The following is a 16,133-nucleotide window of genomic DNA, read 5'->3' as shown; positions in this document are numbered from 1 at the left end:
AAACCAAGCTCCTGCAAGAATTTCTTCACCCTTAATAACTCCTTACATGCTTCAGTAAGTGCAATGAATTCTGCCTCAGTAGTAGACAATGTCACACACTTTTGCAACTTTGATTGCCAAGCCAAGGCTCCCCTTGCAAATTGAATCAAATAGCCTGAAGTGGACTTTCTGGAATCAATGTCTCCAGCCATATCTGAATCTGAGTAACCCACCAAAGTAGGCTTATCACCTCCAAAACAAAGCCTCAAACCACTAGTACCACGAAGATACCTCAAAATCCATTTCACAGCATTCCAATGCTCTGTACCTGGATTTGACAGAAATCTGCTAACTGTACCAACAACGTGTGCAATATCAGGCCTTGTACATACCATTGCATACATCAAACTACCCACCGCAGAAGCATAAGGAACTTTGCTCATAGCTATCTTCTCAACTTCATTTGAAGGACTATGTTTAACACTCAACTTAAAATGAGTAGCAAGAGGAGTACTTACAACCTTAGCATTCTCCATTTGGAATCTTTGCATCACCTTCTGAATGTAGTGCTCCTGTGATAGCCAAATTTTCTTCTCTTTTCCATCACGATTGATACTTATACCAAGAATCTTTTTAGCAGCTCCCATGTCTTTCATGGCAAATGACTCGCCCAGTTGCTTCCTCAACCTGTCAATTTTGGAAACATCTTTTCGAACAATAAGCATGTCATCAACATATAACAACAATATAATGAAATCATTCTCAAAAAATTTTCTAACAAAAACACAATGGTCAGAAGTAGTCTTCTTGTAGCCTTGCTCACACATAACAAACTCAAACTTCTTATACCAATACCTCGAAGCCTGCTTTAAACCATATAGGCTTTTTCGTAGCCTACACACATAGTCTTCCTTGCCTTTAACAAGAAAACCATCTGGTTGCTTCATGTAAATCTCTTCCTCCAAATCACCATGAAGGAAAGTTGTCTTCACATCCATCTACTCAACCTCCAAATCAAGAGTAGCAGCTAAACTTAACACAGTTCTGATGGATGTCATCCTCACCACAAGTGAGAAAATCTCATTGAAGTCAACACCCTTTCTTTGTCTAAAGCCTTTCACCACTAATATGGCTCTATATCTGGTAGATGTAGAATTGCTCTCTTGCTTCACCCTAAAGATCCATTTGTTCTCTAAGGCTCTCTTACCCTTAGGCAACTTCACCAAGTCATAAGTGTGATTATCATGTAGAGATTTCATCTCATTCTGCATTGCATCCAGCCACTTTTACTTTTCTTCACTTTCAACGGCCTCCTCATAACATTCAGGTTCGTCCTCATCAGTCAACATCACATACTCATTGGTAGAGTACTTCTTAGAAGGTTGTTTTGGCCTGTCAGATCTTCTGGGTTGAGCTTAAGGTAGCTCAAGTACATCACCAAGACTCTCATCATGTTCCTCTTTATCAACATTATCAATAGGAACATCCAAGCTATCTCCAACCTGCTGATTATCAATATCACCATTTTGTTCATCATCATGAACATCAATATCCAAATCATTAATAGACAACCGAATTGGATCAACATCAGTCACATTACCGTCTTCCTTAGGAGTATACTTCTCCACCTTATCAATATCTTCAATAGTTTGATCTTCCATGAATTGAACATCACGACTTCTAACAACTTTCTTTTCAACGGGGTCATACAACTTGTAGCCAAATTCATCATAACCAAAACCAATGAATATGCGTTGCCTTGTCTTCACATCCAACTTGGATCTTTCATGCTTCGGAACATGAACAAATGCTTTACAACCGAAGACACACAAGTGATCATAAGTAACATTCTTGCCAAACCAAATCTTGTCTGGCACCTCAAAGTTCAAAGCAACTGTAGGACTGAGATTAGTAACATGCACTGCTGTAAACAATGCCTCACCCCAGAAATGCTTAGGCAATTTTGCTTCAGAAAGCATACACCTAACTCTTTTAATCAATGTCCTGTTCATCCTCTCCGCTAAACCATTCAGCTGAGGAGTTTTGGGAGGAGCCTTCTCATGTGCAATAACATATTGTCTACAATAAGCATCAGATGGTCCACAATACTCACCACAATTGTCAGTACGAATGTGCTTCACCTTCTTGCCTGACTGCCTCTCAACCAAAGCATGGAATTCTTTAAACTTGTTCAACACTTGGTCCTTTCTTTGTAGTGCATAAACCCAAAGCTTCCTGGAACAATCATCAATAAAAGTAACAAAGTAAAGTGCACCACTAAAAGACTTTACCTTCAACGGACCACAAACATCAGAATGCACCAATTCAAGCAACTCTGACTTCCTGGACGGAGGATGCTTCTTGAAGGATACTCTGGTTTGTTTACTAGTCATGCAGTGAGAACATTTCTCCAACTCTACATTCTTCAATCCTGAGAGAACATCCTTTTTAGCTAAGCAGTTAAGTCTCTTTTCACTGATATGCCCAAGCCTTCTGTGCCACAAAGATGACTCCATATACACAACATTCACACTATCTTTAGCAACCAAAGCTTTTGTCCAGTAAAGCTTAGAGTTTTTCTCCCCTTTAGCCACAATCAAGTTACCTTTGGTGGGCTTCCACTTTCCAGAACCAAATCAAGTACCTGCACAGAAATCAAGTTAAAGCGAACATCTGGAGCATGTTTAACTCCTTTAAGCAACAACTGCATCCCCATGTTGGTTTGCAAGTGAACATCACCAACACCATTCTTCGTCTGACTTAGATTCTGGCTTATTGGAAGCAAAAACAGGAAGATGCAAATTTTTCACAAATAGCAAGTCCTTCATCTTGCCTTTCCATAAGTGATAATTTTCTCCATTCAACGGAATCAATTTTGTATGTGCCTCCATCATTCACGCAAATTAAACAGTCCTTTAACCAAAGAGCTTTGATACCACTCTGATGGGGGAAAGGGCCAAAACAAATATAACAACTTGGCAAAGAGTTATAACACAGCGAAAATTCAATCCCCCTTCTTGTGAGAATCTGCGAGGAGCACCAAACAAATAGAACAAAAATAGAATTCAAAGCACAAACAGACACCAACAATTTTTAATGTGAAAAACCCCTCAATGCAAGGGTAAAAACCACGAGTCGTCCAGACCAAAGAAAAATCCACTATGATCAATAATAGAGTACAAAAGAGTTTCCAATAATAATACCAAATGGTATTTTCAATAAGCCAAATTAACTAAGCACAAATGCTTACAAATGAGAACAAAGAAGATGAGAATTCTCCAAAACAGGGCTGCTAGTGCGGGACCTATTTCTCCCAAACTAGACCTCCGATTGACGATCCGAACGGTCAACATAAAGAACCATATGTCTGGAACCTACTGTCCAAATATCAGCTTGATCCAACGGTTAACGACTTCACAGCGACGAAAACATTAATGCAGGTTTAGGGTTATGCGGGAATGACTTTCTTTCTTTCTTTTCTTCTCACTTGACTTTTGTCTCTTTTCAAATGACTCTTTTGTACTCTACTAATCTGACCCATTTCATTTTAACCTAATGAAACATAATGGACCACACTATTTGAACCTATTCTCCACATAGGAAAGGAGTCCAATAACCCAACAATTTTCTAGCCTCTAGATTTTATTTTATTGTATGGTACACTGTTAAATAATAATTGTGCTAGTATTTGTATACATAATTATCAATTACTTGTCGTTTATTAAAGAATACTACCATCCTATCATCCGTTTTCGTTTCATGCACATGACATCACATTTTTGAGGTAACAAATTAGACTGTGGGTTCGATGAAAACTAAAAACACACCACTTGCAATGTCTTTTTTTTTCAAAATTAATGGAGCACGTTTGAAGTTAAGTGTAATCTGACTTTGCACCAATTTCTAGAACAGTGAATGCAAGGAAGAGGGTACAGAAAACAACAGAAGAGTGAAGGCGACGTTGTTTGGTTCCCCTTAACTATCAAAATTGAGAAAAAGAATCACATTTTTTTTTTCTACGAATGATTGGAGAAAATGAATATAGATAACATATAAGATAAATTTATAGTATAGAAATAGATGAAAATTTTATTTTTACAAACTTATTACTTTTATAAAAATTCTTTATGATATCTAACTATTTAAAAAGTTTATATTAACAACAGTTATTATCTAATATATTTATTATATAATCCATTATGATTCGTGGTGTGAAAGACTCTGTAAGAGACTTTTAATTAAAAATAATAAATATTCACTTTAAAAATCAATGTTATAAATTTAAGTTAAGTTTAAAATTTATTCATCATATCCTATAAAAAATGTATTAAAAATGTATGTTAATAAATTTTGTTATTAATTAAATATCAAATTATCACTATCGTAATATAATATGAAAATGTATTAAAAATCTCGTATCAATAAAAAATAATAAAAATTACATACGTAAACTTTTAAGAGAAAGATTGAAAAAGATGATTTTCAACAGTATTAAATTCAAAACTTTGTTTAAAAGGAAACAAGCCAATTGTATTGCCGACACGTTGCTTAACAGTTATCTTGAACTGAAGTACAAAATATGGGAGTCAATTATTTATTTTGAGAAATACTGTACATTTGTAGTTTTGTGGTGGTTTTATAGAAGGTATACAAAACTGATGTTATATAAAGCAAAAGTGGTGAGACTAAGAGAGATATGATATGAGATAGAGAAAAGGTGTTAGTGGCTGAGAGAGAGTTAGAAAGAAATGGCAGGATTGGGCAATGGAAATGGCAAATTACTGCCATTTGTGGGAATGATGGCAGCTATGCTAACTCAAAGTGGCAGCATGGTGGTAATCAAAGTTGCCATGATTGATGATATCAACAAATATGTCATGGTTGTCTACTCTTTTGCACTCTCCACAATCTTGCTTCTTCCCTTTGCCTTGTTTCTCCATAGGTTCTCATTTTCTTACATTCAACCAAACATATATTATACACCATTTTTGTTTCAAAGTTTAACACAAGTTCTTTTCTATAATTCTTACCCTTTACCCTTTTTTCCATTGAATAGGTCAGAACGTCCTCCTCTCACGTTCTCTGCACTCTGCAGCTTCTTTCTGCTTGCATTCTTTGGGTTAGTGTTACTTTTTCTATTTGCATTTGCTTGTTAATTATCATATTTTGTGTTTTCCTCATCACTAATTTGGATTCCTTGCTTGTCTTTTATAATGTATTTTTGTCGGATTCTATTAATTCGCGTGGGCTTTCATCTTCTGATTTGGCTTTTTACTATGCAGGAGTTCAGGAACTATAATGGCTTATGTTGGAATAGAACTGAGCTCGCCGACACTTGCATCAGCCCTTCTTAACCTCGTTCCAGCTTTCACTTTTATACTTGCTCTCATTTTCAGGTTTTTTTTTTTTTTCCGTACTAATTGTGACTTGGTTCTACTCAAATTATAAACATTAGCTAGGATGCTTGTTTCTACAAGAATTTTCTAAATTGAATGGTTGGTTTAGGATGGAAGAAGTACGGTGGAGGAACTCAAGCAGCCAAGCTAAAGTGTTAGGAACAATAGCATCAATTGCAGGAGCCTTTGTTGTGATACTGTACAAGGGACCACTCATCTTTAAGACACATTCCACTAACTTTTCTAACCAAATCCTTCAATTTTCAACACAGATAAATTGGATCTTAGGAGGGATATTCTGCATTGCAGATTCAATTTTTACTTCCATGTGGTACATATATCAGGTTGTTTTTCCCTTTCAATCAAACACTCTTTACCATGAATAAAAATGGCTTGCTTTTGTTTATAAGAAATTTAAGTTATTTTATCAGACCAGTTGATTTGTTAGTTTTTCCTTTTGGTGCTAAATTTTCAGGCTTCGGTAGCAAAGAAATATCCTGATGTAACAGTGATTGTATTCTTCCAACTCTTATCTTCAACCATGCAGTGTGGAGTATTTGCCTTAATTGCTGTGAGGGATCCGACTGAATGGAAACTCAACTTGGATATAGGGCTGATAGGCATTTTATATCAGGTGGAAAATGAAAACCAACAAGATGAAAATGAAACACTGAAATACATTTACATTTGTGTTTTTGCTTTAACTTTTATAAATGATTAAGGTTGGTATGAAAAATATTTGTGGATAGGCAATAGTTGCAACAATGATACGTTACCTACTATGCACATGGTGCGTCCTTAAAGCAGGTCCTCTGTTTTGTTCTATGTTCAAACCTGTGGCAATCATTTTCACCGCTTTCATGGGTGCAATCTTTCTTAGTGATGATTTCAGTCTTGGAAGGTAAAATTTGAATGCTACATATTAGAGAATCCATTATCAACATGTAGATGCATGTCACCTAAATTTGTTTGGTGATAAAATTTTCTTATGAACTTTCTGCAGTTTGATTGGTGCGGTTATAATCGTGGTTGGATTTTATGCCGTATTGTGGGGGAAATCGAAAGAGGAGAGTGAGATTGCAATAGGGGTTGAGAACTTGGAGTCACCATGCCACAATGTTCCTTTGTTGCAAGATAGGAACAGGTAGGTTGAATATTTGACATGGAGAAGAAGGTTTTATATAGGTTTTATTTTATTATAAAGATAATGGTACATATATGGAACTTTAAACTTTATGTAATATTTAAAATTTTGATATATCTCAATTTTTAAATTTTAAAAATGAATTAATATAATTTTTAATTCTATTATGTTAAATTATTTTGATGTATAAACCATGTTTTTTAGAAACGTGGAAATATAAATATATCAAAATTTTGTACATATTTTAATTTTGTATCAAAGTTCAAATATTAAAAACATATTTAAAATATAATTTATTTTTTATCCAACTTCAACTTTATTTAGGTTAAGAGATATGATTTTAAAGTAAAAATAAAAATATTTTCAAAAAGTATCTATAAATTTATATTAAAGTCGTTAATTCTTCACTTTTTTCCAATTTTATTTCTCTACAGTTCTAAGTTTCTTTTTCTAATATTATTAGTTAATCGATATTTGTTTATTTATCAATAATCAGATTACATAAGAAAACAAAAATGAACAAATCAAGATAGTTTTTTTATCAAAATGTTGACCAAAGTTATTCGTTATTCTATTTTTTATTCTGTACATTCTTTTTAGTTTGATAGAGTAATTGTCTTAATCAATCAAAAAATGAGAATACAGAAGCAACCTAAACAATTGGAGATGTTGATTGTGCAGGTTGAACCTGTGAAGATTTTATCACCTTTTACTTGGAAACTTTTGGATACTAAAAGTGGATTTCTTGCAAGGCAACCTACCTCTACAATGGGAGTTGATTAATGACATATATTCAATTACTTTATCTAGATGAATTAAAATTGTGTAAATTATTAGAGTTGAATTGGTATTAATGGGTTAATATGTTTGATGAGAAAGAAAATTTTAATACCGAAGAAGATTATGAGTAAGCTCAAATTATAAGAAAAAGAATAGATCAAGAAAACTCAATACTAAATCTTCAACAATAAACAAGGACTTCTACAAAGCACTAATAAGTTTTAGAGGCACTTTTTAAAATGTAAAAGGATTAATAATAAATCTCTTAATATTATTTGTTCTAGCATATGGAATTCAAGGTTTGAAATGTTTTATGTGAAAGAAATTAAAGGGAATAATATAAGTGGTCTGCATTCAATTATTTTAGTTTTTTTTTTAATTCTTTTTTCATAATAGGTATTATTTACGTATATACTATTGTAGAATTGGTTTTTTACGTCATCCTTTAGATGTCAGTTAAGCGGTGACCCGACGTAAATTAATGATTCGTGGCATTTTCGTAAATAAGTTAGTAATATAGACGTCAGTTAAGAGGGGCCCCGATGTCTATAATATTATAAACGTCGGGGCCTCTCCTAACCGACGTTTATAGCCTGACAGATAGGTGAATAGTCAGTCTTTCCTACCATATAGACGTCCGTTAAGAGGGGCACCAACGTCTATAATATTATAGACATCAGGGCCCTTCCAACCGACGTCTATATGTCTGATAGGTAGGTGAAAAGTGATTCTTTTTCTGCCATCTAGACGTCTGATCCCGCCACCCCGACGTCTATATGCGCTTATAGACGTCGGCTCCCCCTACAACTGACGTCTATATATACCACGAATATTAATTTTTAAATCGAATGGATGTCACATTAGTGAGGTCCCCGACGTATTTCGAGAATAGACGTTGATAACGGTCTAAAAATCGTTATTTTCATACTTAAAGTTGATAGTAAAACACACCCTTTAAGGCTTAGAATGAGCTCTAAATCAAGTAAAACACTTAAGTTGAGTCTCTTGAGAGTCCAAAGTTGGTTTTAGAGATATTATGCTTGTTTTGCATTGTTTTGCAGGGTTTTTGGATGAATTAAAGATGGAATTAAAGTAAGGTGGACTTAGACCCATGAAAGAAGGAGAAAAATGATGAAAAGAAGGGTCAAACATGCCGCTGAGCGCCAGAATGGACCGCTGAGCGCTCACAGCGATTAGAGGCAAGTTCAGTGGCAAAACTGACCGCTAAGCGGCCAGAGCGGCTAGAGGCAAACCGCTGAGCGGTCGAATTAGGCGCCTGGGCGGTTGTCTGTTTTTGTAGCTAGATTCTGTAAATCTTTCTGTTATCTATCTGTTATCTTTTTTGGCTTATATATAGCTCCAGTGCGAATTAGATAGGGATTCTTTTGGCAGAGAGAACGCCCAGAGCCATTCCACACACCTTGGAGAAGATTTCTTGGATGCTTAGGCTCTTTCTTATCAAATCTAGGGTTTGCTTTTTCCATTCTTTCATTATTTTCATCTAGTTTCACCATGTCAATGGTGAACTAAACCCTTTGTTGTTGGGGAACAATGTAATCTTTTGAAACTCTCATATGTTGAAATTCTTATTTATTTTCATATGTTTGTCATATATTTGTTTATCAATTGTTGGTTTCTCATCTGCGCTCAAAGCTTTTATTGTTTAACTCATTCAATAAACATTGTTTGTCTTTATCGATAATGTCATGAACTGGTGGAAAATTCCTTGATTATGTGTTATCGCCTAGGGATAGAGATAGGACGGTCAATTGCATTTGCTTCAGCACGCATTGCATTATTAGTTACTAGGGGAGGCTAGGGATAGCAAGCCGGTAATTAGTAATAGGCTCTTTTCACCAAGGAATTGGGCTAAGGGTAATTCAGAAAGTTTGCATGACAATTAGATAAACAAGTGAATTTAATAAGAAGAGTAGATATATGAGAGTGGATAAGATGAAATTGTAAACCCCAACAACACCATTCATCCAAAGTTCTCAAAACCAATTGAATCAATTGCATTGCATGTTTATTTTTGTTCTTTGCATAAAACCACCAATATTATTCTTTTCTCAAGTCTTACAAGATTAGGTTACATGAAAGTTAAGGCCTAAGAGTCCTTTGGGAAAACGATACTCAGACTTAACCATTTATATTACTTGATAACGATCTGGTACACTTGCCAGGGACTTAACAGACATCGATCTCTAGGGCAACAGACGTCTTATTTCCTGTTAAATAAGACATTAAAAAACCAGTTGTTACGCGCACTTCATCGTCTTCCATCGCCTTTTCTCTCTGTGGCATTGCATTTCCAGGTGAGTTTTATCTCTTTTGAACCGTTTAAACTTACTTTTACTCCGATTAAAGTAGTCTTTGTTGTATTATCTCTCTTTTGAACCGATTAAAATGAGTTTTCATTGTGTTTTGTGCAGTTTTTCTCGTATCTTTGGGTAGCGTAGTGCACGTTCTCCCTTTGCTTGTTTCCTTGTAAGAAAAGCTTGCGTCTTTTGGATGTCTTATGGCATTTCAACCTAAACCTAGGTCCTTACCTAGTTTTCATGTCACCGTATTCTTTTTCTTTAGCGGTTGGAATGGAACTAGGCAACAACCCAGGTTCGATTTTGGGTTGAAATGCCATAAGAGATCCAAAAGACGCAATTTTTTCTTACGGAGAAACTAGAAAAGGAAGGAGGTGTTATTACGCTACCCAATGACACGAGGAAAACTGAATTAAAACACGATGAAAACTTAGTAGACGTCGGTTAATGCCATGTCTGACGTCTATAGTGCCCTTAGACGTCGGTTGGTGCCATGTCAGACGTTTTGATAGTGCCCGTAGACGTCGGTTAGTGCCATGCCCGTAGATGTTGAACATGTCGGATGTCTATAACGACGTCGGACCTGCAGAGTCCGACGTCCCATTAACATCACCCATAAAGACGTCGGGTCGAGATATGACGTTAAAATCCTAAAATAACAGACATCTAAAACCCTTTCTGCACTAGTGATATGAACAATGAAATTTTGTCATGGATTTGGCATGATCCCTTTGTCTTTTTCTTTTCTTTTCTTTTTTTAATAAAATCTTCATGTAATGGTAGTGATACATAGTATGAGCTTATTGATAATTGGTATTGTAATTTTTAGAATGTGAATTACTTTCCTTAAGCCAAATTTAAAGAATTATTTGAGAGTTGATGATTCATATTTTGGTTGAATTGTTATTTCTATAGTTTAGAATAGATAATGGTTGGATGATAATAACTTCTCACACTAAGTATCGTCATCCAAACATAGCAATGACCACTAAAATAATGAAGAATAGGAATTTTAGAGAGTATTCTAGGTTTTGGTGGCATATGCAATGTCATGTTGCTCCAGCGATGATATATACTTGAGTTGGAAAAATTAATTTTTATTTTCTTTCCTTTTGATGGTTCATATTTTGGTTGAATTGGTATTCTATGGTTTTGATAGATAATAATTAGATGTTAATAATTTCTAACACTAAGCATTTTCATCCATGTGTCATAATGATAACTCAAACAATGAAAGATAAGAGTTTTAAATAGTACTCTAAGTCTTGGCAATTTTGTTCGAGTAATTGTGTACATTTGAGTTGGGGAAACTTAAGGTTTATTTTCTCTCATTTCGAATTTTGTTTACTCGTGTGATGAGTAGCTGGTGAGCTGAGAGAGATATTGAATTAATTCTCTCTCCATTAGAACTAGATTCGCTTAAGTGATATAAGTTTACTTAAGTGATATATAATGTTGCTCACACAATAAGTTCATAGCATGAGCAAAGGGTCTTTCCTTTTTTTAATGAACATAAGTCGCTTAAGTAAGGTCATCTTTTCCAAACAATATATTTGTGTCTGCCCAAACAACATTTATATATGCTTATATAAACATAACATTATGTAGAGGAAATGCATATGAAATTAATATATGTAACGAGATAAGATATACATAATATTATATATTGTGTGCACAAGTGTATACAACACTAATCAATCTCAATTGTGCATATATGAAATTAATAAATGTGATAATTTAAGGTATAAGATACTTATGAGGTCGTATAGCTCTTTATGATCGTAATAGTGTGTATAATAATTTAATGAGAAAATAAAACATTTCAATTTTAATGTTACTAAGTGACTTTAGAAGAAGAATTTAATAGAGTGAGACTCTTCTTTTACAAACAAATATATCATCTAACAAATTATAACAAGATATTATTTCATATTAGCTCACTCTAAACTATTAGAGTATGTCTAATTTTCTTTTGAAAAACTTCTCAAAAAAGTTTCATTAATCAAAACGGTTAAAAAGTAAACACATAAATCATTCTTTATTATCTTTTCTCAACCTAGGGCATTATTTGAGTTGTTACTCCTAACTTCCAAAAGCTTATACTCTAAGGTAATATGGTAATAGAGATAAGTCTCAAATAAATGTCATAATAAAATTTGACAAGATAATATCTTACTTTATCTCATGTTATTTTCACAATAGTTTAATGTATTGACAAAAAGAATTAATTACTTTAACAAATTAAATTTTAATTTAAGCATAGAATGAAGTGTTTTAAAATTATTTAGACATTTTTTTCAAACAAAATTAAGTTTTCATTCTTTAATTTACTTTAAAATCACATCTTTAACATAAATAAGTCAAGTCTTACATCGTTATTTTATATTAAAAGTGTTTATGGTTGTGTTTAATTCGATCTTTTATTTAAAAGTAAGTCAAATTAAACATAAAAATCAAACGCATTTTAGTTTTGATTCAATTTTAATAAAATAAAAAAATTCAAATTAAACCAAACTAATGTCAACCTCCGAAAATGACACGTGAAAGGGGAAGGACAAATGTCTCAATTAAAGGGACTGAGCACTTTATAGAATTCCAAAACGCAACTCATCCCTTCATTTCTCAAAATCTCCATCTCTCTAAAAACACAAGCTTCTATTTTTCTCCTCTTTCTCTCTAGAATTTTTCTTTCCTACTTCATCTTTGTTCCAAACGAACACCGTCTAAACAATCTGTGAGACAAGATCATCGTTTTCCACCGATCAATTTAGCGTTCTTCCTCTGGTAAGTGTTTTTCCTCTTTTCAGTTCATTTTAGGGCTTTGATCATGAAATAAATTTGATTGCATGTAACCCATTGTGCATCCTTTCAATTTTAGTTTCGATTAAGTTCTAAAGTTTACTCTCCATCATCAATTGATGATCCATAGGTGGTCAAGCACTTCCGAAAGTGAAAAGGGGCGTGCTTGAGGGTTTTCTTGAGCTAAAAAAAGGGGTTTTGTTTACTGCACTACTTGACTAGAGGTAAGGGAAGCTTAGGTTTTTCCTTCCTTTCTGATTTTGGGAATTTATGGTTGCATGAATTTGGGGATTTTGCTTGGGATCTATGTGTATTATGAATATGTGAACTATGAACTGAAAATTCTGCATGTTGAGTTAAGCATGTCTTGTATGTCAAACTATGAAATCTTAAATTGATGCTTATGAATTGATATGAATCATGTGCGATACTATGAACTGAATGTGAATGTGTTAAATTGCTTGGATTGGACATGTTAGAAGTGGTTGAGGAGGAAAATTTTGTTATATTGTTAATTTGATCAAAAGCCAAGTGTTTAGGTAGAGTTCTAAGTCATTTGAGAGGAAGTGAGGTAGTGAAATTGAGGGAAAGGAGTTCTGGGTAGGAATGGGCTGTTGGGGCAACCTTAGTAAGCAGAATAAGACTTGTTTGAGTGTTATGACAGTAAAATTCTGAGGTAGAACTGGTTGTTAGCCTTTCAGTGTGTTTTGCATGATTTTTAGTTCATTTTCAAGGGTTTCATTAGTGAGATTATGAATTAAGTGGTATGGAATAAATGTGATGGTTTGGGGACTGTTGTTAAGTCTATTAAAACTTGTTCAAGCTGTTAGTTGCAGAAAATTTGGGTTAAAAAGTATAGAATTAGGTTTAATTGAGTTTTAGTGGTTTATAGTAATTAAATTGGATTGAGGTAGCAAATATGAGTTAGGAGAGTGTTTTTCCATGTAGCTTGGTGCATAGGAGATCTTAGAGTCAATAGAATGTAGGAGGAAAGTGTCCAAGTTGAGATTTAAAGTGTATCTATGAGAGGTTAGTTTCTATTCTGCACAATTCCACAACCTATGGAAAAATCCACAATCTACTTGTGGATTTCTCTGTTTCAATTTTGCAATTCCTGACGTATATCCACATGTTGTGATAAAAACCACAACTCACTTGTGAAACTCTTTGTTTTGCCTTTTGTTTTCTCAAGCTAAATCCACAGGGTGTGGAAACATTCATAGCCCAGTTGTGGAACACCCTGTTTTGATTCCTTCTTCTTCTGCTTTGTTTGGCTGATGATATATGGGTTTGTTATGAGTTAATATAGCATGAATACACTTAGATGACTATAAAATTTTATGTTTGATGAAACAAGAGGGGATTATGAATTGATTGAATGTTGTGAATGGTATCAAAATAAGATCTCTAGGTGAGATCAACTTAGTGTTTAAAATGAATGTAAGAGGCTTTCATATGGGGGTTATCCCAACACTCTAATGGTCTTTCATTCTCACTTAGAGAGGATTGACGCATGTGGTGAGAGTAGTGGGAGGTCCTAGGGTAGGCGCTTCTTGGAAGGCCTATTGCGCGGTAAAGGACTAACCTTGTGTGTTATAGGGTGAAACCCATTGTCAATGGCCTTGCAAGGTAGTAGAGGCCACCACAAGTGCACAACCTGCCCCAGATCGACATTCATTCTAAGTCTGGACGAGTCTAGTGAGTTATAACAGGATTTAGTTACTTGTATGAATATAATTTCTATGCTTATGGAAAATGTTGACTTGCATGTTTATATGTGTGAATGTTTTATATTATATTAGATTGATTTGAATTAACTTGTATGCTTTTAGAAACCTAGCTTACACTTGCTTGTTTGTTTATGCTTTGTATGTGCTTGTCTTTTTTTTTGCAATGATCATCCAACTTTGGATGTGAGCAGAAGCTGATGATGTACCCTTGGAACAAGCGTTGGAGAATGAAGAAGATACACCTAGCTCTTAGGATTGTTCTTAGGCATTTCCTTTATTTTGAGAGACTTCTATGTATATAAAGTTTTAATTTTATAGCCTCTTTTGGGATGACTGTAAACACTATGACTTTATTTACATCCTTAAACTGTTTTATCATATTATAATGCTAAGTCCTTCTAAATTATATTCATCATATAAATTTTTGGAATGTCACAACTATCATTTTGCAATTCAACACGAGTCTTTTTCCTTATGGATATTGTTATTATAAAACTGTTCACAAAGTTTACAAATAATTGTTAAATATTCTATAATAAAAAATTGTCAAATAAAATGCGATTCTTTTTATAAAGACTGTGATGTTATAATTTGAATTCTATATTACATATAAGCTTGTGATTAAATATTATAATGTAAATCAGTTATCATGTTTTGATTAATATAAACGTATTGTAAGTACAATTTAATCACCAAAACATAAAAACTCAATTAAAAAAAATTACAAATGTAAAAAAAAATCAAGTTTTAATCATTTTTGAAATTTTTTTTATTCTAAATTAGTTGAATTTTGAACACCCATTCTATATATATACCATGTTTGTAATGCAATTGTGACATTATATTTAGTCATTTTGAAACTTTGATTGATATTTGATAATGATTAGAGTTGTTAATTTAATTCATAGTCTATATATCAATTCCAATCTACTTTTAAAAAAAGTTTTCTTATCTATCAAATAAGTGAGTGTAAAAAGAAAACTCCACCACATAAAGTGAATTAGAATCATAATTAAAGTGACTTTCATCCTATAAAAAAGTTTAATTAATTTCTAAATGCATTATAAAATTGCTTTGAGTTTTTAAAATATTCTAAATTACAAATTAATTCTTAAATACTTCATGTTAATTATAAATTAGTCCTTAATTAACATATTTTTATTTGTAATTTAATTATAAGGTTAAAGTTCAACCAAACTTCACCTCATCTTAATTTGACTTAAATTGCATTTAGCCCAACCAAAAAGAACAAGATTTTTTACATTAAAAATATCCATGAGTTGATGCTGATCTATAGAGTCTTTTTGTAGGCATTTAGGTCTAATTTTAATTATCAGACCTCCTAATTATTAACTACATTCCCCATAATTTTTAAAACACTCATTATACCCTTGTCATTTATTTGAGTTTTCTTCTGGAAATTCCCGACCTACAATAATAGAGTAACGAGACGGTGTTGCGGTGGATGGTGATGGCAATGTAGCGAAGTCAGACCCAAATAATGGAAGTGCCGGTAGTCATTTATTACATATTTTATTTTAAATATAATAAAAAAGTAAGTCCTAATAAAAACAAATTAATAATTTTATTTGAATTTTGATGATGATTAAAGTAACTAAACATGTCTTTAGTTTTAAAATAATTATTCATAATTAATTAAAAAATAACTAAATTTAGTATGTAATTAATTTTGTAAGAAACATTTCACGTGCTTAATTATATTAACTGTTAATAGAATTCGAATAAAATTAACAAAATTAAAATGGTTAATTATATTAATTTTATAATTTTTTATTATACTAAAAGCAAAATACAATCATACTTATTGTTTTGGGTAAGACTTGAAATTCCTTACTCAAAGCATTCCAAGTTGTTTTGAAAATTGGATGAGCTTCCTGATGATCTTTTATTATCCATATTAAGTTGTTAGCTCCCTCTCCTCCTTGTTCAAGCCGTGCGGAAGATACTAGTCAAAGACATTCCGACG

The 16,133-nt window shown here is 33.2% G+C and overlaps 1 protein-coding gene and 1 long non-coding RNA gene across 4 annotated transcripts; both read left to right on the top strand.

Moving 5' to 3' along the window:
- The first annotated feature begins 4,666 nt into the window (after nt 1-4,666).
- On the top strand, nt 4,667-7,430 carry LOC106779697 (WAT1-related protein At5g40240). Of its 3 annotated transcripts, none has more exons than XM_022776668.1 (8): nt 4,667-4,921; nt 5,036-5,098; nt 5,262-5,375; nt 5,485-5,719; nt 5,923-6,009; nt 6,125-6,276; nt 6,379-6,519; nt 7,201-7,430. In XM_022776668.1, exons 1-8 carry the CDS (start codon nt 4,728-4,730, stop codon nt 7,211-7,213), a joined length of 999 nt encoding a protein of 332 aa, XP_022632389.1. In that variant the 5' UTR covers nt 4,667-4,727; the 3' UTR covers nt 7,214-7,430. The 3 variants fall into 3 exon arrangements, with proteins under 3 accessions (XP_022632389.1, XP_014523350.1, XP_022632390.1); XM_014667864.2 differs by having other exon boundaries at nt 4,668-4,921; nt 5,851-6,009; XM_022776669.1 differs by having other exon boundaries at nt 4,854-4,921; nt 5,270-5,375; nt 5,851-6,009.
- Nucleotides 7,431-12,206: 4,776 nt separating this feature from the next.
- LOC111240837 lies at nt 12,207-14,469 on the top strand. The gene is made up of 3 exons (XR_002666447.1): nt 12,207-12,401; nt 12,547-12,640; nt 14,338-14,469. It is a non-coding gene; the product is annotated as an uncharacterized LOC111240837 (long non-coding RNA).
- The last annotated feature ends 1,664 nt before the right edge of the window (nt 14,470-16,133 follow it).

This window comes from Vigna radiata, unplaced genomic scaffold, assembly GCF_000741045.1.
Source record: "Vigna radiata var. radiata cultivar VC1973A unplaced genomic scaffold, Vradiata_ver6 scaffold_167, whole genome shotgun sequence".
NCBI classification, from domain to species: Eukaryota; Viridiplantae; Streptophyta; class Magnoliopsida; order Fabales; family Fabaceae; genus Vigna; species Vigna radiata.
This window is presented reverse-complemented; position numbering and strand designations above follow the sequence as displayed.